At 47.5% G+C, this 25987-nt stretch overlaps 2 protein-coding genes across 2 annotated transcripts in view; both read left to right on the forward strand.

Moving 5' to 3' along the window:
* Positions 1-1971: 1971 nt before the first annotated feature.
* On the forward strand, positions 1972-7865 carry LOC118794665 (5-hydroxytryptamine receptor 3A-like). Its single transcript, XM_036552913.1, has 8 exons — positions 1972-1975; positions 2419-2579; positions 3532-3641; positions 4789-4961; positions 5124-5284; positions 5472-5682; positions 5855-5983; positions 7588-7865. Exons 1-8 carry the CDS (start codon positions 1972-1974, stop codon positions 7863-7865), a joined length of 1227 nt encoding a protein of 408 aa, XP_036408806.1.
* A 972-nt stretch (positions 7866-8837) lies between these two features.
* tmem104 (transmembrane protein 104) overlaps positions 8838-25987 on the forward strand; it is a 33998-nt gene continuing 16848 nt past the window's right edge. The window contains exons 1-8 of the mRNA XM_036552781.1: positions 8838-9060; positions 9910-9998; positions 12677-12798; positions 14207-14288; positions 15903-15999; positions 16250-16330; positions 21441-21540; positions 21684-21780. Coding sequence (XP_036408674.1) covers positions 9954-9998; positions 12677-12798; positions 14207-14288; positions 15903-15999; positions 16250-16330; positions 21441-21540; positions 21684-21780 — 624 coding nt within the window. The 5' untranslated portion in view covers positions 8838-9060; positions 9910-9953. The remainder of the gene's footprint in view (positions 9061-9909; positions 9999-12676; positions 12799-14206; positions 14289-15902; positions 16000-16249; positions 16331-21440; positions 21541-21683; positions 21781-25987) is intronic.

A 25987-nucleotide genomic window follows, 5' to 3' on the forward strand; every position in this document is an offset into this window, starting at 1 on the left:
CAGCTGAGCTCTCACTTAAATTCCAAAGTCCAATCAAATGTAATTAACACTGGTCTTCATTTGACACCCCTGCTCTTAATGTGCCATGCATTCTTTGTGGGGAAAAATGAATTGATTGTTTTCTATGAAGATATATTTATGCTAATATAAGAGTAAAATAAAGTTGTTTATTCAACGTATGGATGCTAATACCTTTCTCTTGTACATCAGCTGTCTCAATGAAGTAAAATTCAATTTTCAACTGGTTGTTCCAGGGCCCAATGAACGCTTAATCCTTTCCTGAATCAATTGAAATATTCATAACTGTATATTTGTATATTACTTACACACAAAGTAGTGGATAAATATTCCTTATTGTGACATCCACTGTGTGAGGGATCAGGGTTGACAGCACAGGAAGAAGAACACGACACAGATCACAGTTTACAGACGGGCATTTCACAGGAACCAAGGAGGTATAAGGGTAGAATGAAAAAAATCTTCACCAGCTCTCCCACATGAAAATAGCAAACTAAAATCAAAAGTGCAACAGAACAAGCTAAACAAATGATGCTGTCAGGCAGATGGACAAAAACTGTTTGTTGCCTTCGGCTTCTTCACTTCACCACTTTTTTTCCCACTTTCATGCTGTGGTTGATGCTTTCCCTGACTCTTTCTCACTCCAGGCTCTCTCCCGTGACAAATCAGGAACTTGTGTCCTAGAACAATTTGTGGCACCATATTCAGAAATCTCACTCACCCAGATTGCGTAACATCCAGAAACACCTTTGCTCATGTCCTTCAAACTAAACCCTCTCTAAAATCTGCCACAAAGAACTAGCAGGAGACACTCGAGCAATGGCAGTCCTAGCTCAATGTTCAGTCAGTGGCTCCGTCAGATTGAAGGAATTCAGAACCCAGCTAGAGTCAAAACCAGCCTAATGGCTCTGCTGCCACCTGCCAGAGGGCTGCCATGGAGTCAGCCACTTTTCTCCATTTCCTCCATCTTGAATGACTGAAAGGAGACATCTGAGAGCATCTTGGACCTTTATCCTTCTTACCCAGAATATTTAAAGTGTGATTTCCCACACTAAGTGTATTATCAGCCTTTGACAATAAAAGGAATTGGCACCAGCTAAAGCATGCAATATCTGTTTCCTACTTGTTGCGGAGGCGAGATTTCGGGCTTTCATCAGTAATGAGGGTTAATGACCCTTTTGTGTATTAGTCCTGTAGGTAATGATCTAATGTACTGCAGACATGCGTTCAGGAGATGAGATTGCTGCAGTAGCAGTCTCATTTCCCAGGGGTGACACAGGGCATAGAACTTCCTAATGCCTCCAGTTCCTTCAGGGAGCAGCTGTGTTGTGCTCAGATGTGAGAAGTGCCCATCCATCAGCGCAACCGTTCTAACGCAATTAGCGGCCTCCCTCCTGTGGCCCAACCCAGTTGTGGCGGACGACCGGGCTGAGATGAGGACGTATTGCTTTCATTTCCATCCATGAAATCAATAACTATTAGGCTTGGAGGCTTGGGCAAGCAGCCCGTTTCCATCATGACTGAAGTTCCCTGCATCAGTGAGCCATATCGCAGGATCTCTGCTGCTGGTCTCACTCCTCCACAGACACAGCCTAGCCGTTACTGCTCTGTGGCGCTCACGGATGAGTCAGGGTCATGAGAGCTCTGTGGCTAATGTGCCCTCTCGCTCTGGCTGGTGAGTCAGGACTCCTCTTTTGGATGTCTTCTTTTTTGGTTTGGTCAACGGTAGTTTGTTAAAGATGGAGAAGTTGTTAGTTGTCAGCACAGAACAATACTAAACATACGCAAAGTTAAAATGACAAATGTATGTGTGCACATTTGTATTGTGTGTGTGCCACTAACTACAGTATGTGTAACTATTTCGAAAAAGGACAGTGTAGCTATGTAGTTAGCTTGTTAGTATTAGTTGTTAGCGATACAGTTGGTGTTCTTGCTGATGTGAGAGAACTTAAAATGGGTAACTGTCCTGTACTTGCATTGTTAACGTCACCTTATGCATTTATGGAGAGTTTGGAATTGGTTTATTGGAGCAGAGATAAGTGTGTGTAAGTAAACTCATTGTTTTCTGAATGCTGTAGGTGTGAAGCTAATGTAATCACTGTTTTATTTATTTTTTATTATTTGAAGCTTTATCATTCAAAACTGTATTTTAATATGTGATTGGGAGAGATACATTTTTACTGTGGTAGTTGTAACACCTGAATGGTGTTTGGTTGGTCTGGCCAGTCATATCCAGATATTACACAAAGCCGACTGCAGTACAGACATGATTTAATGTAACTTATCTCCATTTAAATACCACACAAGTTGTTGTATTATTGTAGTACATAATCCATTCATGCGAACCCCTGACCCCAGTATATTTTACAACTGAGCTTACAACAGTGCCTGCTTTTTCAGGTGAGATTTCTCCTCGGGAAGTCTGTAGCTACCAGGATGTCCTCAATCACCTGAACCTGACGAAGAAGAATGAGAAATTCACATCCTCTCGGCCTGTGTCTGACTGGACGCGGCCCACGGTGGTTCACCTGGATGTGTACCTGTACGCCATCCTAGCTGTGGTGCGTGCGTCCAGTTCTCTTTGCAGGGTCTGACTGCCTGTTCCTCTCAGTAAAGCACTGCATCCCCCTGTGCCATTCTGGCAATCACACAGATGCAACCTGACATGTGATTATATTGAGATTATTAGCATTGTTCATCTGCTTACTTTTAACCTGTACTAAATGGATGCCATTTGAAATGAATTGTGTGTGTATCCCTTTACAGTATACTGTGCACTTGATGCTTTCAAATGTAATTTTTATGGCAGACAAATGTCAGTAATGACAGTGTCAGACCAACTGGTATGAAAACAGAATCAGGGTGCTCAGTGATGTATATCAATATTTCATGTATAAAATGATGGGTGTGTATTTATTTGCAGATTGATAAATCCCAGACCTTCATTCCTTTTATCTGGATGTCAATGGTAAGCCATGTTTTCTTCCACTAAGTGGTAATGACACATGCTCTTGTCCCCAAGGCCTACAGAAATTCAATATTGTGACCAGATATTTGGCTCCCGCATTTCTTCTGTCCTCCAGTACTCCCTTGTGTAGGAGGTTCCAGTTGGTATGAGGAGGTTCTGAGGCTCTCTGCATTGCTATGCTGGCTATGGGTGCTTTGTTTTTAGTCCACACATTACATTACATATATTACCTTGCAGCCATCTAGCAGACACTTATCCAGAGTGACTTCCAGCACAATAGAACATAAGTGTATCCATTCAAGTTAAATGAGCAACGGTGTCAGATCAGGCTAACAACACTTCCAAACCAGTGAGTTAACTTGTGAAATCTGACTACACAATGGAAGCCAAGTATACTACCATACATTAGTCACTAGAACACAGAATCCATAATACATTGTAATACTGCACATAAAATAAACAACAAGTTTATTTTATTTCAGGAATGTTCATAATGAGCCAGCAAATCAGAACACTGATTCAGTCTGTCTTCCCTTCACATTAAGACCTGGAACAATGACCTGGTGACCTGGGACCCAAAGCAGTTCTGTGGAATCTCTAATGTGACCGTTCCCAAGGAGATGCTCTGGCTACCAGATGTCAATATCCTGGAGCGGTGAGTCACAGTTTGGTCCCAACAACGGTCCCAAATCTGTCCATGGTCATACTATAACACGGCTCATCCTTGAATTTGTCGCCATCCTTGAATTTGTGAGGTCCTAAAGTAAGACGATTAATTCTGATGTTACCCCAGTGTTATTTTGACCGCAGTATTCCCGCAGCAGTTAAACCTTCTGATGCTCTGCTGCATGTGGATGCTGAAGTACTCTATTCACAACCATTGTGCAATATTTTTTAAATGTTCTTACAGCTTGTGCAACAACCACCCCATAACACTCCCACCCTACCATTTATCAGTATATTTATGTTACAATATCTGCAGCCTCAGCTCTTGTGTGATGACTGCATATAAAGTAACAGTCAAACATTTGGACACACCTGATTAAGATAATGGGACATGCATTCAAACTCATTTTGATTTAAAAACTTATGCTTAAATGCTTGAAATTTATGTTTTATAAATATAAATTATGAAGTTGATGTTTACGTATGAATTTCTTTCCAAAAAACTTTATTTTATATATAAACAAATATTTTTTGGCTACTTTGAAGAATCTAAAACATAAGACAGTTTTGATTTGTTTCATACTTTTTTGGTCTCTGTATAATTCCATTTGTGTTATTTCACGTCTTTACTATTATTCTAAAATGTGGAAAATAGTAAAATGTGGAAAAAAGTAAACATTTGGCTGGTACTGTATGTGTTTTTGGTACATTCCTTTAGTGAAACCTCTTCATAAAAGTTTCTTTGCCAACCTATTGAGCAGACTGGACAAAGGAACATGGTTTGTTTTGAATTAGGGGTTCAGTGGTCCACAAGCTCAGTGGACTCATTGCACTAATTACAAAAAGGTCTTACATCTACACACTTCTATGAATGGCACAGTTAATTCCAGACTTGTCAGCTAAACATTTGTTCACTTTCTTTCAGCACCCTTCCTTCTGGCCTTTAGCTGCCTGTGTTCTGTTCTGAGGTGAATATGAAATGTAAACAAAACGAAAGGAGTGATGAATGAATCAGCTCCCGTGGAGGAGCATGAGAAAATGAACAGCTGATAACGTCAGCGGTTTGCTGCAGTGATAAAGAGGGAGAGATGGTGTCCGATAATCTGATGGCAGCGTGTGTGCGTGTGTGCCTTCAGCACGGAGGAGAAGGACAAGGTCTTACAGGTCCCGTACGTCTCCGTCTCGCACCGCGGTGAAGTGACCCTAGAGGACGGCTTCCGGGTGGTCAGCACCTGCAAGATGGACATGTACAAGTTCCCTTTCGACACCCAGAGCTGTATCATCACATTCTGCTCCTCCATCTACACAAGTGAGCCCCAGGACTGCCTCCTACAGATAAGACCCCCCCCCCCCCCCCCCCCCACATGCACCCATGCACACACAAAGGTTCATCCTCCACAGGTGAGTCACAAGACTGCCCCCCTGACCCTGCCAAAAAGTGTCCATTTCTGTCTCTGCCCTATGTCCGCAGACCGTGACCTGCATCTACTGCCATCCTCCAACTCCTCCTGGATCACGCAGGGCTCGCTGAACGTCCTACAGACGCAGGGGGAGTGGGACTTCCTCGGCATATCCGTGTCCGGGCAGAAAGACACCTTTAATGGAATGCAGTGGGATCTGCTCAAGTACACGGTACTGACAAAGGAAAACGTCACATCCAACATAACGTTTCAGCTGTTTCTTCCACCAAACTTAAACCGGCACCTAATACCTCAGTTTTCTCAAGACCCTACTAACATAGCGATCTGATGCTCTGGGTCTTACAGTCAACTCTGTGGTCACTTGTGCTCACTCCCCCATCATTCTTCCTCCCTTGCAGATTACCATGAAGAGGAGGCCCCTGCTGATAGTCATGCACTTCCTGCTGCCCATCCTCTTCTTCCTCATCCTGGACATGTCCTCCTTCCTCATCTCTGACACGCGAGGGGAAAAACTGGGCTTCAAGGTGACCGTGCTCCTGGCCATCTCTGTCCTGCTGCTCATGCTCAACGACATCCTGCCCTCCACGTCTGACAGGACGCCGCTGATAGGTGAGGCGTTGCTCGTTGACATCAGCTTGCGCGGGCCGGTGTCACTGCGGCGAAAATGCCTGACCACAACCGCATGCCGAACACAGTCTCTGACTATCCGTCAGTACTGATCGCCGCATTTTGCAAAAGAGCCGGCCCCTTTTTGACGAGGCGTTTGTGCGTTTCCTCGCAGCCGTCTACTGCATCGCCATCTTTGCCTTCATGTTGCTGAGCATCCTGGTGACCATCCTGGTGACCTACCTGATCGAGAGAGACGCTGCCACAGGGGATCCCTCTAAGGACGGAGGTCACTGCAAGCAAGGTGAGAGACACACACCCACCCTGCCTTATCCACAGGATAGACCTGTTTACAAGTGGAGTGACTGTCTTCACTCTGAGGGTAGTGCATTTCGCTCACTCTCTGCCTTTCAATCGGTGTGCAACTGACAGTTCAAAGGTTTTTACCACTACGAGTCGAGATTAAAGGATCAGGATCTGCTGTTTCAGAATTGAAGTGTTGCAATATATGACAAAAAGTAGATAAGACAAGCTGAATGTTTCCCCCAGGGAGAGAAGGGACAAAACCAGTTATGTTTCAGGATTGTTACAAGAGACTTCAGCTGTAGCTCCTCTGCTGTCAAATCAGAACATGACACTCCTGTAAGGCCTGAGGAGTATAAACAAAACCCATAATTTTTGAATATGCCATATATTTCAAACTTTGAACTGGAAAATGTCTTGGAAATTGCAGTTTATGTCCTTGGCAGTAAAGTGCTGACTTTTGTCCCTTGAGAAACAAGACAAGATATGCAAACTGTTGACTTAAAAACTGTCCCTGGAAAATGACCTGGAGTTCTAGGCCCTTGAACTGTTTACTTTAGGCTCTGAAATATATATCTTTGAGTGATGAAGGATCAGCTGAAAATATCATTATCACTGGGTTAGTGTGTAGTGGAAACGCCACCCTGTGTGGGCTGTAGTAAATCAGCCTAGTAATAAATTACCTAGTAAATCAGTTAATTTTGTAATCTTAAGGCCCCATGACTACATATACAGTGGCTCAGGAGGTAGAGCAGTTGACTGGGTAGTGGAAGGTCCCTGGTTTGAATCTGGCTCCTCCTGGCGCAATGTTGGAGCAAGACATTGAACCCCAAACTGCTCCCAGCCTTTGCCACTGGTAGGTAGATGTGAGGCATAAACCTGTAAAGCGCTTTGAGTACTCAAATGAGTAGAAAAGCGCTATATAAATGCAGTCCATTTACATATGATTACATGGATGTTATTTTGCTACATAAACAGGCTGTGATTGAGGATGGCTTTTCATTGGGTCCATTCTGAGATGGATGGGTGTTCATTTGGCTTCATAAAAACACCATTGTGTTACTGCAATTGCTTTGTTAAGTCTTCTCTCAACTGATCTCTCATGTAATGTCACTGTCACCCTCATCTCTTCTTCCTATTCCTGGTGTCTCATTACTCTTCCTGTGAAAATGACGCTACTGTGGGGTCTAGCTGAATTACCTCATCTGTTTGCCAATAAGGTCATCATTCAACCCAGACTTCTTGCCAAATCACTGCCAAGAATCGGGACATTATAGAGTAGGCACCACTGCTGTCCTCAGGTGCAGAAAGGAATGCCATTTTTTACATCTGTTTAGAGTCTGTGTCACTGATCTCCAACCACATGTATAGCCTATACCTCTGCCTCCTGTTCCCATAAGGGGCCTGGAGTGTCCGTACCTGCACAGCGTTCGTATCTAAATAACCTGTACAACTGGAATCCAACTCCTGCGTGTTCTAACCTAACCGACACCCTGCACTGATTCTGACCAAGCCTCTGAACTAGCTGCCACAGCCAAACATAGATCGTCCTGATTTTCAGTTCCTGTGGACCGAGCGTTTGGTTTTGCACCCCTGCCGTTTCAGAGGCCGGTGGAGAGGGGGCGAGCTGTGAGCGTGTGGCAGCCGTGTGTGAGCCGACGCGCGACGGGGACCGGCTCGCCGACTCCCAGGTGCTGCGGCTGATCCTCCTGGAGCTGCAGGCCCTGCGGGGGAGGCTGACCCCTCCTGCCGCGGAACAGGGATGGGCGAGGCCCCGCCGCCGGGAGAGGCTCGCGAGGCGCGTAAACACGGCCTTCATCTGTGTCTACGTCGTCTCCATCGGCCTGTTCCTGCTCCTCCTCTTCCTCAAGTGGACGGCCTAGCTCTGTCGCTCCCGCGGCAGCTTCAGCTTGTGGGGGAAGAGATGCATTCTGTTTGCTGTCATAGTGTTGTGATCCCACTCTCTCTCTCTCTTCACATGCATGGTGACTCTCAGCCTCTCCTCATCCAGAGCTTTCTCTGTCTCTTTGGGATTCATTGGTGCAGTTTTTTTTCCTTTGCAAACTTCCTTCTCCGACAATAAAAACAGCAGAATTAACACCACAAAAGCTGCATTGCTGTTACACACATCCAAAAAGTGTACGAAGACATTGCCACAAACCTGGACAGTTGTTTCCATGACTAATATCTGCATTAAAGTCATGTACACCTTTGTGTCTTTTTACAAACACAAACACACTGAGAGAGAGCAGAATGTTTACTTTGAATTGTGTAGAAGTAGAGACGTAGAGCAGAGAAGATTTAGTAAGTACAGAACAAATTATGTTACAAATTGAGTATTGCCTTTAAATGACAACTCATTAAGACTCATTAGACTTAATCGAGGGACGTGTTCTGAAGTTTAAATAGGTTTCATGTTCGGAAAAATAAAGTTCAAAACTGTGCTATCAAAAGTGATCAGGAGACGTCACAAGAGGTAAGAAATATCCGGCCAGAGCGAAAACGTGTAACCCACATCTTCCGTTTAGCGGTTCTTCATAGATAATCGATTTTTGCCATCATATGTAAGTCTGTGCTCTCGTGTTTTTCGATTGACCTGAGTTCAAACCGTTTTATTAGAGAAACAACGGAAGAACAGTGCTGCCAGGGGTAAATTCACAGCATAACCCGTATGTATTGTTTCTCTAGCTACAATACGCGATACAACGATATCTAGCTAAAATGCAGACCCTCTGTTCAATTCACTACTTAACCGACTTACCCCCCAAACAGTGGAATATCTTTAGTGTGTACGACATCTTTGCGGTCCCGTGACCTGCTTACATTTCAACGCATGCGCAGTGAAACGTGGCGACGTCAGAGGTGTTGTGTACGGAGAACTATGACAAAAAAATAATGAAGATTAGAATATGAGCGCTAAAGTTGACATATCGACTGTCATTCGTTCTCCGGTCGCTTTTCCCACAGTTACCACTTTATGCGGTGTGGCTAGTTAGAAACAAGGTGGACGGTTTACGCGTTCGGGGGGCCAATTTAAATTGGCCAGCTGTCAACACAGTACGTTCGACCCGCGGGCAGGTAAGTTGTTAGCTGGCAAGCTGGCTAAATGGCAACCGGATAACTTGAAGCGTAGCATGCATGCCGCCAGGTAGTATTTGCTCGCTAGACTACGTTAGCAGTAATACAGCGAATATAATGTCACAGCCAGTTAGTGAAACAGTGTGCTAGCTAGCCTCATAAACATATAGGCTATAAGGTGTTTATTAGGTAACCATCAGTTTCTCTTACTAACATAAGCTTTTTTTCGTTCACTTTTCCCACCTGATATTGGTGCATATACCTAGCTAGTAGCTACTTAGCGTTAACAATGGGGCTGTTAATGTATTTCCGCTTGTACAAGGGCTGATTAGTTGTCAGGATCTAGATAGTTCTGCTAAATTAGTTGACAGGTCGGGATTGTAACGTCTTAGCCATCCCTACGTCGAAATGGCTAGCGTCAGTGAGCTGACTTGGCGTGTTTACACTTCAACATAGGCTAGATATCTAACTTGTTACGCCAATTACCGTTACTTGAATGTTTAGGCCCCCCAGTGCAAGCCAGCCAATGGACAATCAGTTGCTAATTTCGTAATGGTTACATGTAAGTGACTTGGTAGCTGCAGTTATTTAAAACGTCTGTAACGTTGTGTGAGGATCATTTGTATAGTAAACTAGCGTCTCCGTGCAGGTAACTATATCAGGTACTTAGCTGCCTAGCTATCTGGCTCCTCATAAAATTCAGAGATAAATTCTAGCTAGTCTGCTGATATGTAAAACATGCTAGTGTTGTTACGAAGTGTTTCTAAGAGTGAGGGTGAAAGTGAAGCATCCGCAAACATGCTGTCAGTTTCGTATTACAGTTGTCCTTTTTTCTTTCTTTTTTTGTAGGTTTTGAGGTGTAGCGGTTGACTTCAGGACCGACTGTTTCCAGCATGGCCGGTGGAATTACGGAGACGGGAGAGCCCTACTCCCCATTTGTACGTATCAGTGCTTATACTGGACAGAAATTAAAGTCTTAAGTAATTGTAATTTTATAACTGGGAATCCAGTCGTGTTTGGTGTATGATCTCTTGTTCTTCTGTAAATCATTTACGGCATCGTAAGTCACATGGCCATTTCTGCGGTGAAAGTCGATAGTCATGCAAAACGCTGGCTGTCTCCCCACATGGTCGGGAACGTATCGTAAAAAAATGCACACGCAGTTAAGAGACGCGTTTGATACTTGTGTCAACAGGGCTCTTCAACCGAAGCTTCATGACCTAACTGCAAAGTCCACTACCTTGTTCTCTGTGGTAGTACTGGAAGAAGAAGTTGCAGACACAGTAGTTTCTTGGTTTTTGCACTGACTCTGTGTCTGAGAATGAGCTTTTACAGACAGCTGTGGTTCTTGTTTAGGGCTCATGGGGCTGTTTCTCTGTAAGTCTTGAGACAAAGCATCAGTCCTGGCTGACAGGTGTCTTACGCCTGAATTTCTCAGTCATTTGGAAGCTGTCCAGTCTCTCCTCAAATCCCTGGATTCGTTTATTTAGGATGAAAATATGATGATGCACGTTTGAAGGTGGGGTGTCACTTGTCCTGTATAAGAAGCAGCTAATAGGCCTGTTCAGCAGAACTGTGCGTCCTTACAGAGTGCTGTCTCCAAGCATACAGAGTGTTGTTTGTGTGCAGCTCCAAAGGAAAGACCGGATGGATCTGGCTGTTACTTTCTGTTACTCACTTTGGCTGTCTGAAAAGAGGAAGAGTGTGTTGTAAGGCTCGTGCTTGGCTGTGGGAGACACGCGCCGCGTTGCTCTTTTTTCCCCTTTTTCTGTACGATGTTCATGCTGACCTGAACACCTCTGCCGGGTCTGATGTGGCAGCGTCAGCTGACCTCAGCAGAACAGGGTCGTTTGTCACCGTTCTTTCTGCTGGCTCTGTGGCCTGGCGGTTTGTGAGTTTGTGCTAATTCCGGAACGTTGTGTGTCGTCCACTCTTTCCAGCTCAGAAGATTGCAAAAAAAAGTAAAGCATTACAGGGACAGAAAGGGTAAACGGGCTGTGAGCTGGCCTTCCGTCCAACAGTAGTTTTTTGTAAGTTAAGATGCTCCATGTCACGGGCAAGTATGTTTGAAGTGCGACATGTTGTCTTGGAAGTCTGAGGGAAAGACATCATCAACTAAGGGCAGCTGTGGTCGAAAGTACACACTACTCGACTCAGATGTCCGTGCATTGGTTTGGGCAAAACAAAGGAGCAACTGTGAGTCAGTCCGTTGACTGCAAATGTCAGTCTAGGGCACGAGCAGGCAGTTTCATCAGGAGCAATCTGTTGAGAATTCACAGAGAGGGATACTTTGGTGTGGCTGCAGTGCATAAACCCCTCATTATGCGTAAAAATGCATGTTGGTGAGTAAAGTGGGGCAGTGGTCTGCCTAGCTGTGGAAAGAAAGTTGCATGGTCAGATGAGTCAACCGTCACCCCGTTATCAACACGTGAGCGACTGCACGTGTGGCGCACACCAAAAGAAACCTGCAGGATCGAGTTCTTGTTTCCCACAGTGAAGGGTTGTGATGGCTCTGTTGTGGTGTGGGGTGCAGTCTCATGGCATGGTTTTGGTCCACTCAACCCCTCAGAGGCCAATGTAAATGCCAATAAGTGCAAAGCCATTCTGAGCGATCACCTTCATGGTTTAGCATTTCTATTCTGATGGGAGTTGTCGCTTCCAGAATGACAATGCCCCCCAACCACAGGGCACTAGTGGTCACTGAATGGTTTCATGCGCATGAAAACAATGGAGCCCGTATTCCATGGCCGTCTTAGTCACCAGATTTCAGTCCACGTGAACTCTTATGGGAGGTTGTGGAGTGGCGTCTGAAGCGGCGTTTTCCACCACCGTGAGAAACGCACCAAATTGTAGAATTTCTCCTGGAAGAATTGTCGCATCTCTACTGAATAGTTCAAGTTACTTGTGGAATCTATGCCAAGGTGCTTTGAAGCTGTTCTGGCGGCTCTTGGTGGCCCAGTCGGTGGCCTGGTTAAGGCATTTTATGTTGGCGTTTCCTTTATTTTAGTAGCTGCTTGTGTGTTTCAGCCAGGAGCCATAGATACATTTGCTGCAGTCTCAGATCAAGGCATTGCACATGTAGACCTTGATTTAGTGGTCTTAATATGACCTGAGTTCACTGAGCCCGCAGTCCATTATCACTGGTCTTGACACTGAACGAAATCCAGGATTTGGTACCAGATTGACACATAGCACAGTTCAGTCCCCTCTGAGCCTAGCACAAAGGCAGTCATGGAAGTTTGACTTAAATTGTAAACCAGTTGTTCAACATACACCAATAAAAGTACAGTAGACACACATGCTTGTTATAGCATGGGGGCACCACAGTACTATTTGCAGTTAAACACGATAAAGTGCTCAGCAGGAAACCTGCCTTGGCCCATAAGGCGAGCTGGGAATTCTGTATTTTTGCAGACTCAGCTGAACAGTGGGTCGGCTATACCATTAGGCACAGGTGTGTATGAGGTGGGTCAGTGGTGATTGGCTCGCTGACCGTTCGTGCCGCCACTACTCTGTCACGATGCTGTGATGCTGGGAGTGTACCTTCTTACTAACCTCCAGCTGTCTGCATGTTTCTGTGTCATGTTTCATGTTTCATGTTTGTGTCTCTCCTCAGGTGGGCCTGGTGTACATGTTTAATCTGATAGTGGGCACCGGGGCGCTGACGATGCCCAAGGCCTTCGCCACTGCCGGCTGGGTGGTCAGCGTCACCCTCATCTGCTTCCTGGCCTTCATGAGGTGAGCGTCTGTCTGGCTTCATATCCGTCTTTCTCTGTCCATCTGTCTCTTTTTCTTTTTTTCTCTCTCTCTTCCACCCCCCCACCCTTTTCTCCATAGCATCTGTTTCGACCACTAGAGGGAGCTGATCTTCACAGAACCACATTGGCTAACACATTCCTATCCTCTTGTTTACTGTGCAGATAGTCTGTATTCAAGCAGTGACTCCCGCTCAATTCAGCGCTTTTTCATTTATTGGATTGGCTAAGCTGATCCTAGATCAGTTATTAGCAGCAGAAACTGCACAGAGACAGTCACAGATGTGTCTCGGTAATTAAACTGATTAATGGGAAAAGCCACTCAGCTGTGCTGCTGAGCCCTGTCCTGCTGCGTTAATCTGTGTGAATTAAAGGGTGAGAGCTTCCTGTGTCTTGAGTCAAGATCCAGGCTGTGGCTCTCTTAAGAATCAGCTTTCAGCTCATGACGTCGGTAACATCTGTAACATCAGTAACTCTCAGGGAAAGCTGGGTCATTATTGTGTGGAAGCTGTGAAAGGCACCTTCCCTGTCAAGCGCTCTCACCTGCGCTCCAGGGGGAGCCTGGAGTCTTTAATTCACTCTGGAAGGCTTCATTTGCAGTACATGGTGGCTGTGAAACCAAAACCGTATGGTAGAGAGACAGATCATGGAGCGCTTAGCCAAGGGTGTCCACAATCTAAGCTGGGTTTAATTTGATGCTCGAAAGAAGTATATATGTAGTGTAGCAGTGTAGCAGTGTGACAGTGGGATGTGTTGAGTGTAGCAGCATCACAGTGTGTACATTTACATTTATTTATTTAGCAGACGCTTTTATCCAAAGCGACTTACAAAAGTGCATACAGCAAGTATAGCGACAGTACGGGGACAGGATGTGTACAGTTCCACAATGAGACAGTTCTCAGCTGAGAGCAAGGTCTGTTTGAGGACACAGTACTATCAGATTTGTACAATTACAGCATATAGGGCAACTAATACGATACACCTTCAAACGGCAAACTTCAACAACTTCAAACGGCGCAATGAGCGTCAGGGTAAAGGCGGCAACAAGAAACAATTTAAAAAGCACAGCAATTTACGACAGCACTGATTGGGGGTGGGGGGGTAGCAATTGTGCGCTGGGTCAGTCCAGGTAGAGTCTGAAGAGGTGCGTCTTCAGGCCCCGTCTGAAGGAATGGGGTGAAGGAGCTGTCCGTAGCAGGACAGGGAGTTCGTTCCACCACTGGGGAGCGTAGTGGCATGTGTTACAGTGTGACCGTGGGATCTGTAGAGCGTAACAGCATCACAGCAGCACATCACGTGTAGAGCAGTGTCGGAAGTGTGCAGTGGGGTGCGGTGTTCAGTCTTTTCTGTGTCCTGTCTGTTCCCTGACTCCTCCTGTCCCTTCACTTCAGCTACATGACAACCACCTTTGTGATCGAGGCCATGGCCGCCGCCAACGCACAGCTACGCTGGAAGAGGCGGGAGCAGGAGGAGGTGAGTGCTTTCTGTGTCATACAGCTTGCTTGCTAGATGGATGAAGGAAGGAGATGATCCAGGAGGAGGGGGTGGCCTACACTTCCTGTGTCGCAGAACTGAGAGGAGGGAGCTAATGCATGTATTCCCAGAGAGATGGAATAATATGCTGTTATTGAATTAGCCAGTCACATGAAGGATAGTTTTGGCTGGTCTGCCAGAGTCTAGGGGCTAGCTCATAGTTTCAGAGCCTTTATGTCCCTTCGCAGTGATGTATTTGCCTCTAGCACAGGTGCTGTCACACATTGGTTGTACCAGCTGTGCTTAAGATAAAATGTTTTGGCTGTGACTGGAGGAAGCCTGCAGTAACGACGTTGTGCCACCAGAGGGTGACAGGGCGAACAGCCCGTTAACGGTGTCTGTCTAGGTCTTTTCGATCCTTCCCTTTGAAAGAAGGAACGGCTTTTTATGAACCGCGCCTGACCACTCTATTATGTAGCTCGTGTCTGAATGTGTTTTTATGAGATTGAGCAGATGAAACTGACTCTGGGTCCGAAAGGTCATTCCACCGGGTTGTCTTCGCCAGAAAGGAGGCTGACTCTGGATCAGTTTCGAGCGAAAGGCCGAATGCATCTTCATACCCGGCGCTGAGTCCTTGTGTCTCCGTCTGAGCCGCTCTGTGCCGTAGATCGTGCTCAGCTGCTGACACCCTCAATGTCGACCGTAATTGAAGTGGAATTGAAACAGATCTGCGGCTCTTACGGCAGATGAGGAGTTATGAGGGCCGCTGACAGGGACTCGCTCTCTCACTGCGCAGGGTGGCAGGGCCTCTTCATTTTCCTCACATCACATCGCAGCTCTTCTCACCCCGTTCACAGATGCAGATCAGATAAAAAGCTCATCATCGGCTGCCAAAGGGGCCACTCTTGGAAGCTGCAGTGTTGCAGGACAATAGTGTGTCATTATGCTCGGTGTTAGCGTTAGCGTAGTGTTGTTGTAGGGAAGAGAATAGAATGCTCTTGTGCTTAATGTTAACATTAGCGTTGTTAGCATTAGAGTTGTTTTCAAGCGTCAGAACTAGGGTTGGGTACTGAAACCCGGTGCCAATATGGCACTAGTTCCTATACGACCGGTATCTACTGGCCCGAATCGCAATGCAGATTTTGGTCCCTCATTTCGGTGCCACTTAAATGCCTGCTCTGAGCTGTCGATTGAAATATTTGCCCTCTGGTGCTCCGAAACGGACGTTACAGTACTGTAGCTGTTATTTAGTGTTAAATTATTGTAGGTGTCGGTTTTATTTATTATGTGAATTTTTTATGTAAATGTGTTGTGTTTTGTATGTATTTATATATTTAAGTATACTTTAAACTATTAATAGTTAACGCTTTCGCGCGTACGGTCACACTGGTGTGATTAGCCGTTTAGCGAGTATGCTAAAACAGGTGCAATTAGAACACTAGATTGGAAATGTTCTAGCTAATTTTAGCTTTGAGGAAACAGTGATTTTCCGTTTGAAAATATAGCAAATACTAACTGAAAACTATGATGAGCTTAATAATGCTAGTGAAAACATAACGAATCATGTAACATAACACGCGAGCTATTTGCACTTACCTCTCCTCTCATCCTCAGGTTGATGACAGTGAGTCCACCTCTGATTATTCCGATGATGATGTCATCATTCGGGGACGATCAGAACCACTGGAGGCCCGGCCCATTTTATCTGTTCGTGAGTACTGTCAGCCTCTCCTCTCTCAATGACAAGCCTTGGGCACATAAATGTATTTTTATTTATGTTATTTTTTCAAATGTCCAAAGTTCTGTAGGCACAAGAAAATAAAGACTGTAGAACAGCCATGTTCTATATGGATTCAGCACTGCAAATGGCAGAGAGGTGATGATCCATAATGATGCTGTCTGTCGTCTCTGTGTACTGCGTGTAAAAGGTCTGGTCCCTTTGCCTTTCTCTGTGGTTTCAGAGAGGGGGGTGTCAGTCGATCACTTTGACATCGTAGAAAGGGTGGAGATGGGACAGATGGCCTCCATGTTCTTTAACAAAGGTAAGATACTCCCCTGGCTTTCGCCATAGCCATGCAGTGCTGTGCAGGCGAATTTTTCCCACCCTCCTCTCCCTTCCCCCCCCAGCACACGCACACACACACACACACACCACCAGTCACAGACTCACTTTCACATTCTGTAACGACTTCTGCAAAATAGACTTCGGGCAGAAGAGAATTTTTTCAGTATTATTTTGGAGCACTTTAGTACGCTACAACAGTGTGATCCAAATAATCTTTTAATCAGTTTTTATTTGCTATATTGGCAAGACAGACTCGTATTAGTGCTGCCAAAAACACATCCAAGTCAAACAGAATGAGAAACGGTACCTCATTACAAAAAAAGCAATGGCTTCGTTTTGTCACTCGATTGCGAAAACAGAGGCAGAAATGCGGGCATTGGCACAGGCAGTCTGAAAAAGAATGCTTGAGCGTGAGGTTTCAGCCAAATGTGGAGTCAGAGATGTGGGCAAATGCACAGATTAGTGACTGTTCCCCTGCTTCCTATTGGTAGGGTCTGTCTCAATGGAGATGTGCTCACGTGAGCGGTCAAACTTATTTCTCCAGCCCCGCCTTCTGGGCGGAGCTTGGCTTGAAGTGTTTAAATATCAGTTGCTTCCACACAAAGCTTTTGGTCAAGTGCAGAGGAATCTGAATTGCTGTATTCACCTCCTTAACAGCTGCTTAACAGTAGTGGCAAAGCGCATTTGAACATGCTGTCCCCCTGGCGAAGAAAGACCTGAAACAGGCTTGCAGATGTGTGGCCATATGTAAGGACTTGTGCAGTCCCATGTTCTGCTCTGACATGGCTGCCTGAGTGTAGAGACCCCCTTGTGAGGGGTGCGGTGTGGTCCGAGGCGCGTGATCAGACCGGGCTTTGAGCAGTGTGGTTCAAGACAGAGGGTCACACTGCGGACGGGTTCGGTTCGGCTGTCTCGCCCGATGCTCGGCCGCGCTTGGCTCCGACGGAGGGTAATTATGCGCATTTATAAGGCCCCGGGTTGTCATTTCCTGCTCCGGTCCCCGTCACTCTGGCAGGTTAATCTCCTGCGAAGCAGCAAAGTTGTTTTGTCTTTTTTCAGCGGAGCGGAAGACGGATGATATAATGGCACGCCAAAATCGGGACGGGTTCAACCTTGAGCCATAAATCCGGCAGCCTCCCTGTTTCCTCCCTCACGCCAAACCTTCTCTGCGTGTGGAGAAAGACCCCAACCCCCCACCACCACGCTCTCAAAAAATGCACCCATCTCTCTGTTAGGCAGCGTTAACTTAGGGGCTGGGGGGGGTTGTCTCGGTTTCATTCACTGTAATACCTCAACCACATTGCTTCTGTCACTTTGGCAGAAGCAAGAATAACAACATAGTTCCGCAGCAGGCTGACTTTTTAGTTTTCCTCTCACGCGTGTGCAGTTCATCTCCTCACCACTAGGCGGTGCACTAGGGCCACGCAGTGGAGTCCCAGCTGCAGCAGGTGTTGGCCAGGCCAGGGCTGTGGAGGGTGAGCAGCTGTGTGAGAGCTCCCGCTGAATGCTGCCCCCCCCCCCCTCCCCAAACGGCACCCCACCTCCCGTGACTTTATCGAAGCCGAAGTGTTAAAGCGCTCGCGATGGTGACCTCCCGGGCGCGCAGTGGGCCGCGCGCTTGTCCTGGCCGCGGGTATGGCGAGCGGCGGGAGTATCGATCCGCAGCGGGAGGTGGGGGAGTGACTGCCGCGCTCGGTGGGAGAGCTGCCCGCTCCCTGTAATCGGAGAGGAACTAGACTGGCAGGGAGCCTGCCCTAGGGGCTCCCAGGTCCGCCGCGCCTCTCAGCAGCCTCGCAGATAACGCGCTCCTGCCTCCTGTTTATCTGCCCAGGTAGTCGCTGTTGTGTTTTTTAATTTGAATTTGATGTGGGTAATGCTGGCCGAGGGGCACGATTGATCAGCGAGGCGTAACTCTGCGAGTGTAGCGGAGCCCAGCTTGAAGTGTTGTTAATGAGAGTTAAGGGATGAGGGAGGTGTCTGCTCCAGCCTGCAATCAGCTCAGTCAGGGCTGTGAAACGCAGACAGTGGACCAGCCTGAGGGAGGGACTCTGACTGACCCCATAACGGTTGTAGGGCGGATCCTCCGTCGCCCCATTGCTCACGCTGCGTGAAGTACGGTGAACCGGGCACAGTTTCTCTCTCTAAGTCAGAGGAAAGTCTCTGAGCTCTCATCAATGATTTTTGTGCCCTCAAACAATCCCTGTGGAGTTGAAGTTGAAGGTTATCTTATTGCTCCCGTGTGATACATGTGCATACGGGTCTTGTGTAATGTTGGTGGTTAAAGAGAGGGCTGGAAGTGTGTGTGTCAGGGACAGGCTGGTGAGAGAGGTGGCTTTCACAGTGGCTTAGTGGCAGCACAGAGTGTGCGCTGAACTGCCCGTTTGGATCCAGGCCACAGGGAGTGGTCCGGCGGCGCTGACAGGAATTTTGATTGGCCGGGTTTATCAGCGCCGCAACCTTCCCCCGCCATGATTTGCAAGTTGATTAGAAGACGACTTTGTGTAAAGTCACGAAGAAGGGGGGGGATGGGGCAGAGTGGAGGTGGGCGACGGGCGACCGGGTTTTGAGTTCTCTCCTCTCCCCGCAGTGACGAGACGTCCCTCTCCGTGTGACGGACAGCTGTATAATGTCTGCGAGCAGCCGGGGTCATGTGAGGCTGGGAGGAAGGCGATCGGCTGTTCCTGTTGGACGTGTCACTCCTGTGCTGCGACCTTGGCGTGCTGACGTGTGGCAGTGATATGACAGTGTCAGCGCGTTCATTTTCAATACCTCAGATCACCTCACCCGGGGGCTGCCCCCCTCACCTCCTCCCACTGCCCTCTGGGGGGGGGGGGGGGGGGGGGGGGGAATTAGATGCGGGGGTGGAAAGCTGACAGGCATCGGGGTGACCCCAGCTTTGGGGTCAGGGAGAAACACCTCAGTTGACTGTCCAGGGGTCGTCCTCTTCTAACCACCAAAGGGCGAACTGGAGTGGTCAAACCGGGACAGCCCGTGAGTTGGCTGGACTGTAGGAGGCGTCCTGTGCAAACTGAGGTGTGTCAGTTTACCGCGTTAGAGACTGATGGGACACAGATTGAATCAATGCTTGAATCAGTCGGGTGATTAACCCCAGAGAGCGAGAGAGAAACAGACAAGAGGCTTGCGGTGTTTGAATCAGTTAATTAACCCGTGCTAACGCCTCGTGATTAACCCGTGTTAGCCGTTCTTTCCCCTCTGTGTGGTCATTGGCATCTCTTGTTTAGTACCCGGCGGCACTGTTTTATCGTGTGGTCACAGCTCGTTGGCGTGTCGCAGTGAGGACCCCGTCGCATCGTTCCGTGCTGCAGTCGCGGGTTATTGCAGGGGTGTAATTATCTGGCTTGTCATGCCGTGACTCCGCTGTCATTGCCCGCTGCAGCCAGTGTGCCTCTGCCCGTCCCATCTGCCGCCGGAGCTAACAGGCTTGCCTCCAGCGCGGGGACACGGAGATGCGCGCGGGAACGGCTAATGGGCTCGGCTTTAACAGAGCGGGCGCTTATTTAAAGCCGAGTTTGAAGTATTGATCTCAGGACGGCCCCGATTGGCCGGCGCGGTTGCGGGGCATGTGACGTCTGCCTCCTTTATATAAGGAGGCCATCTGAACCTCAAATATGATCCGGGGCCACAGGCGTAGAATTCCTTTTAACTTCACGGTCAGTTTTTTTTTTTTAACGCGCAAACACCTGCACACAGAGAGATATTAAAAGTACGGCGAAGTGAAGTTCGGTGAAATAAAACGAACCGTGAAAGTGGTAATAACGGATGCCCCTCCCCCAGAAAGGCGCGACTGGCTCGTCCCTGATAAAACAGGAATAACTCAGGCCGTAAACAGTACCCACCCCCTCTCTTTATTGGCCTTTAATGGACTCTCCCTCATACGTTTTGGCAGATGCGAGTGAGTGACGGGGGGCAGCGGGAGCGAACATCCCTCTACCACAGCTCAAGTGCATGATGGATTCTGGGCCTGGCGTGACCATCCGTCTTCTCTAAAAGCTCTCTATCTGCTCCGCTCCGCTCCGGGGGGGGGGGGGGGGGGATGGCGATGGCGAGATGAGGAGGGGAGGGAGAGAGAGAGAGAGAGGGGGTAGGAGAATGAGGAGGAGAGGGAGGGAAGATAAGTGGGTTTTTTTCATGAGGTGATTACTTTCTTAATTAGTGTGATTAATATTCTGTTGGCAGAGCCGTGAGAGGTAGCACTGCTGTTACCGCAGCGCCGAGGGGAGAAATTGAGGATCGGTGTATTGGTGGGAGAGCGATCCTCTGGGAGAGCTGCGACCTGACCTTTACTGTGCTGGGATCAGCTCTAAGCTCATGATCAGGGAGCGCTGAGCTGGCTCTTACTGTTCTTGGATCAGCTGTATGCTCAGACTGTTTGGAAACTATTTGGAGTGTTTGGGTAATCTTGTCACAGCAGGGTTTGGACCCCAGGGCAACACACTTTGGGCCTTCATTTGCAATCCCTGATCTTGATTATAATGCAGAGCTGTTCAGTGGCCAGTGGTAAACAATATGGTATCAACACGGGGATACATTTTGATCTAGATTATGGATGCTCCTTATGTCAGGAAGTAAATATATTTTTGGTTTTCTGATTGGTTCGGTCCACACATCATACACCTAATTAATTTACCTGGCCCTATGACACAGCAGTCAATCCAGTTTAGTGTCTCCTATATATCACCATTAAGGCAGCGTCAGAGCTAGTTCCAGAAGGCAGTGTGGAGCTGCCATCTTTTTACACTGAAGCAAAGGCATTGTTGATACTCCTGTGTGTGAGTCGGAGGTGCAGCCAGTCGCATTTCAATCCAGTCCATTCAAGAAGTGAACTGAAAATCAGTTCACAGCTTGAAAGTCGTCCCGTCATTTTCGGTGAAAAATTTCCAGTTCCGTGAATTGAATTTCAGTTCATTTCTTGAGTTGACTGAATTGAAATGGAATCAGCCCCAGCTCTGGTCTGAGCGTCCCTCCTCATGTCCGGAGGTCGGGCCGGAGAAAGCGGCAGTTTCTGCAGTGTGAAGACGTGGTAGCGGGTTGACTTTCTCTCTCTCTGTGTGGTGCTGTTCCCACAGTGGGGGTGAACATGTTCTACATCTGCATCATCGTGTACCTGTACGGAGACCTGGCCATCTACGCGGCGGCGGTGCCCATCTCGCTGATGGAGGTGGCATGGTGAGTCCGCGCCCGGCGACGGCGCAGAGAACTCCCTGAAGCTGCCCCCGCCTGCCCTCCGCTTGTCTCTCGGCGGGAGGATCTGATTGGTCAGCGTCGTGGGATGCTGGGACTTACGGGTGTGTCTCTCTCTCTCTCTGCAGTGGGAATCACTCCTGCAGTGCAGGCAGTGTGAAGTACAATGACACAGAGTCCTGCTGGGGACCCGTCAGGAGGAAAGACGCGTACAGGGTGTTTTTGGTGAGTACTCCCACCCCCCCCGGCAGTCCCTCTCCGCTCCATCTCCTGCCCTCTGTCTCACGCTTCCCTGCCTCCTCCCCACTCCTCTGCTGGGAGGTGAACCCGCTGCTTCCAAAGGGCTCTGCAGATCCACTGAGAGGGACACTTTGACTCTAAAAGCCCTGCTTGAGAACTGTCAGAAAGGGCATCTATGAACAGGTAAAAAACCCCCCTTTAAAACCCCAACCAATCCAAAGCACAAACATAGTTAAACTTTGTTGCATTTGTAGAAGAGTGACTGTCACATCTTAAAACCCCCACCATCATTTGCACCATACCCTTGCTTAGCTATGTTAAAGGGCCCCCAGAGAAAGAGTGTGGGGAAAGGGGGAAGCGGGCTACAGAGAGAGGCAGGTGAATCTCGCTTTTCTCACACTGTACGGTTGCCTGTGTCGGGCTTGCTGTTGTTGGTGTATGGTAAAGCAGGGCTTCCTTCATTTGAACACCCCTGTTACTGTGTGCCATTGCCACTGCGCCTGCTGCCCCGGTCTGTTCAGCCTCCCTGTTTCATCCGCACACCTGCCTGACAGGTGGCTCCCTCTCCAACTAATTTATTATTAATCATTATTAATTATGATTCTCTTATCTATTTATTTACACTTTAATGTCAGCCTGGATGAACTGCTCGCGAGGCGCAAACGGATGCAGTTTATGCGGATAAATAACCTTTTTCTCTGAGATTTATGGTCATGGCCGTTAGAAGGGGAGAGGAAGGTTTTTAATGAGTTATTTACTGATGTTACTTTGCGCGCGTCTGGAGGTGTGAAGTTATGGAGCCTCCACAGAGTTATTTACGGACGTTGCCGTGCGCGAGTTGGAGGTGTGAACTTTCAGAGCCCGCGCCGAGTTATTTACTGGCGTTATGCCGCGAGTTTGCTGCCCTTTGACCTTTTCCCGTAATTAGTTTGGACAGCTATAAAAGATGAATGAGTGTGGCGCCTGCCTCTCTTGCCATTTCAGCTTATTTCCTCCCCCATTTTCTGGCACCGTGGGTTTGAGCTTTTTTTTTTTTTTTTTTTTTTTTTTAAATGAAATTTTATTAAATGTCGTGGCTTTCTGGAATGCGTGCTTTAATAAATCATACTTTAGATGAAACATTAATCAGCGCTGCTTACGGCCAAACGCGGCTCGCTTTCTCATAGGGTGGGAATGACCGATGCCTCCGGTATAAAGGGCTCTGAATTTCCCCCCCGTTTGCGCAGTTCGCAGGTTGAAATCCAGGGGTGTTGGGTTAATGCTTCAGCAGTCTGCTCTTTAGCGATGAAAGGAGAGAGGCACCTTCTCCCTTAAATCCATCGGCATATTTGTTTGTAAATATAAGTCACAGAGGATACTCAGAGACTTAGACAATTAGACAGGAAGTCATGCAGGATACGGTCTTGGTTTATCTGGGTATATTGGACTGGTGCTGTCTAGAACCTCATTGCCCGTTGCGTCATCGGTGTATTGTTAGTGACAGTGAAAACGTGTCAGGTGTACCGCCACATACCACAGCCCAGTTGAGGAGGTTTCAATGCTGCGGATTTGATGTGGGTGTGTGCGCGGGTGTGTGTGCGCGCGTACATGCATGTGTTTGCGTTAGTGACGTGCAGGGAGAACGTCAGAGAGAAGACGAGCCTGTATGCGCACGTGTGTTGTGTAGAGATAGACATTCAAACGGGGGCCAGTGAATTGCATGTGTGCGTGTGTGCCTTTTGTGTGTAAGTGTTTATTTCCATAAGTCTCACTGAACCGACTCGTACTCACCCTTCTGTGTCACGTCCGGGGAGCGTGCCCCCCCAGTGGCCGATGGCGGCACTGCTGTGTGGAGAATGAGACAAGGAGGGCGTGTTTTTCAGCTTTATGTCTGTAATGTTTCATATAAGCCTCTCGCTGCGAATCAAGTGATTTGCTTTATCATGCTAATGACGGGTTCTTTTGCCTGAGAGTGTTCTAGCGCTTGCCTTGATCACAGTGCATTTTCTAATCAGCTTGATTCCGCAGTGAAGCATCCATTCGAAAGGCGAACAAAGACACACTGAGAAGTGCTTCAGTAGTCTGTTTTTGTTCACAAGGAATTGAAATGAATACATTAATTTTATGCTGTTTGGTTTTTCAATGTGTTTTCTTAATGCTGCCTTCGCATTTGTGGAACCCTGTACGTTAGGCTTACTGCAAACATCTCTGCGCTCATGCAGGAGAGCTGAGGCAAGACTAATGCGATCCTCCAACGCGCAGGCAGCCAATGGCTGTTTGCCGTACTACAAGTCACACAGCGCACTGCAATGAAATGGGAGCTGATTGGAGGATAGGCACTACTCCACTGACCCGTGCAGCCATGGATTGGGCATTGTTGACAAATGAGAGAGCTGCTTTTGGACCCACATCGTAGGGCTCCCCTCTGCATTAAAAACCAACACTTTACCAGCTGATCCACTTGGGACCCCTTAAGTATGTTTAAAAAAACATTAGCATAAAAGTTAAGCATATTAGTTTATTTAGTTTTGCTTTACCATTGTTCCAGATGTCTTTGATTCCAGTGTTGTGTATGCATTATAGATTTCAATTTCATTTCATATTAATATTAATAATTTGGAAAAAGCATTGCCTTTATAAATACAAGGTTATGTATGTGGTATAGACAGTTAATATTTTAAGTTTAATGTATATTCTACAGTAGGTGAAAAAATGAAATTTTTTTGATAATTGGTGTAATTCATCATATATGTGGTATAGTTGGATGAGATTTTACATACTTTTACATTTACATATCTTTGGCAGTTGCCATATTGTGTTTGGAAAGTTAATTTCTTTATGGAATGAAGCTAAATACAGATAGTAGAGGCTGTCTAACAGCAGTAACAGAGGCCCAGCCTTGCTTGAGGGTGAGAAATCAGAGTGCATGCTGGGTACAATATTGTTTCCCTTATTGAAAAGCTGTTTTTTCTGGTGCAAGGACATGGCAGGAGGATGTCATCATCCGGCTCCGCGGGCGACCGAAGCCAAACGTGACTCACATGAAATGATCCTCTGCCCTCACCCTTCCTCCTCTCTGACTCCCCTGACAGAGGACGCCGGGCTGGGCTCGCACGCGCGGGGCGACCTTGAGTCAAACGCCTGCCCCCGCGCCGCCTTGCTCCCGGAGTCCGTGTCGTATGGCAGCGGCTGGCCGGGTTCAGACTTCATTAGGAGTGTGTGCCCGTGTAAAACCGCTGAGAGCAGTCGGCGCCCTTACCGGCGTGTCCTTACCAGACTCCTCAGGAGTGCAGTGTTCGGACGCCCAGTGCTGTCGTGTTAAGGAGGGGGGGGGGGCATCTCCCATTTCCCTCCTCAATTATGCCTGACTGTGGGACGCCTTTATAAACGGCTCCCCCTCTGATCTCTCTGTGTGACTTATTTAGTGCTTTTGAGGAGTTCCATCAAGGTCCTAATTTAGCGGTACACTAGCCCCCCCATCCCACCCCTGTGGATGTAATGATGCTGGGAGCAAAAGATGCCCGTCAGCCGATTAAGCAAGAGCCAAATCGCCATTTCTCAACGACCCAATTTCTGCAGTGAAATGCCACTTTGGGTCGTAAATCTTGCTTTTTCACCATGTGCTGAAAACAAGCCGCCTCCTGGTTTATCTGGGTGGATGTGGTCTGTTGAATGGGAAGTAGTCAGGTCTGAGGGGAGTGGCTTGTTCAAGGGGGAGTGGTCTGTTTAAAGGGAGCGGTCTGTTTATGGAGCCATGGTCTGTTTAAATGGGAGGTGTCTGAAATTACTCTATGGTAAAAATATGGCAAAGTCTGACCAGAATTTCGACCCCTTTGTAGACTCTGTGGTCTGGCTATTGTGTGAAATACCCACTGGTGCAGACAGGGAAAAGATGGCTAAAATGCTTAAACTCAGCAAAACAACCAGACCACATATGACAAAAAGAAAAGACAGAAGAAAGGAGATGTCTTTGTTTTCCTTTTGTTTTTCTGGCAGCTGCTAAATGGTCTAAGCATTAGATTTTGCATGAGCATCTTTGGAGTGAGGTATACCTGCCGTTTTGCGGACTGTAATAACTCCTTCCTGCTCCACCTCAGCTGACGTGTGCTGAATGTTTGCTGCTAATGGGGTGCCGCGCATCACCCAGGTGGGTGCTAGCCGCTAACGGTGGTTGAGGTGAGTCCGCACCCCACCTTTTGCGGTAGATCCCCTG

This window comes from Megalops cyprinoides, chromosome 19 (assembly GCF_013368585.1).
Source record: "Megalops cyprinoides isolate fMegCyp1 chromosome 19, fMegCyp1.pri, whole genome shotgun sequence".
NCBI lineage: Eukaryota > Metazoa > Chordata > Actinopteri > Elopiformes > Megalopidae > Megalops > Megalops cyprinoides.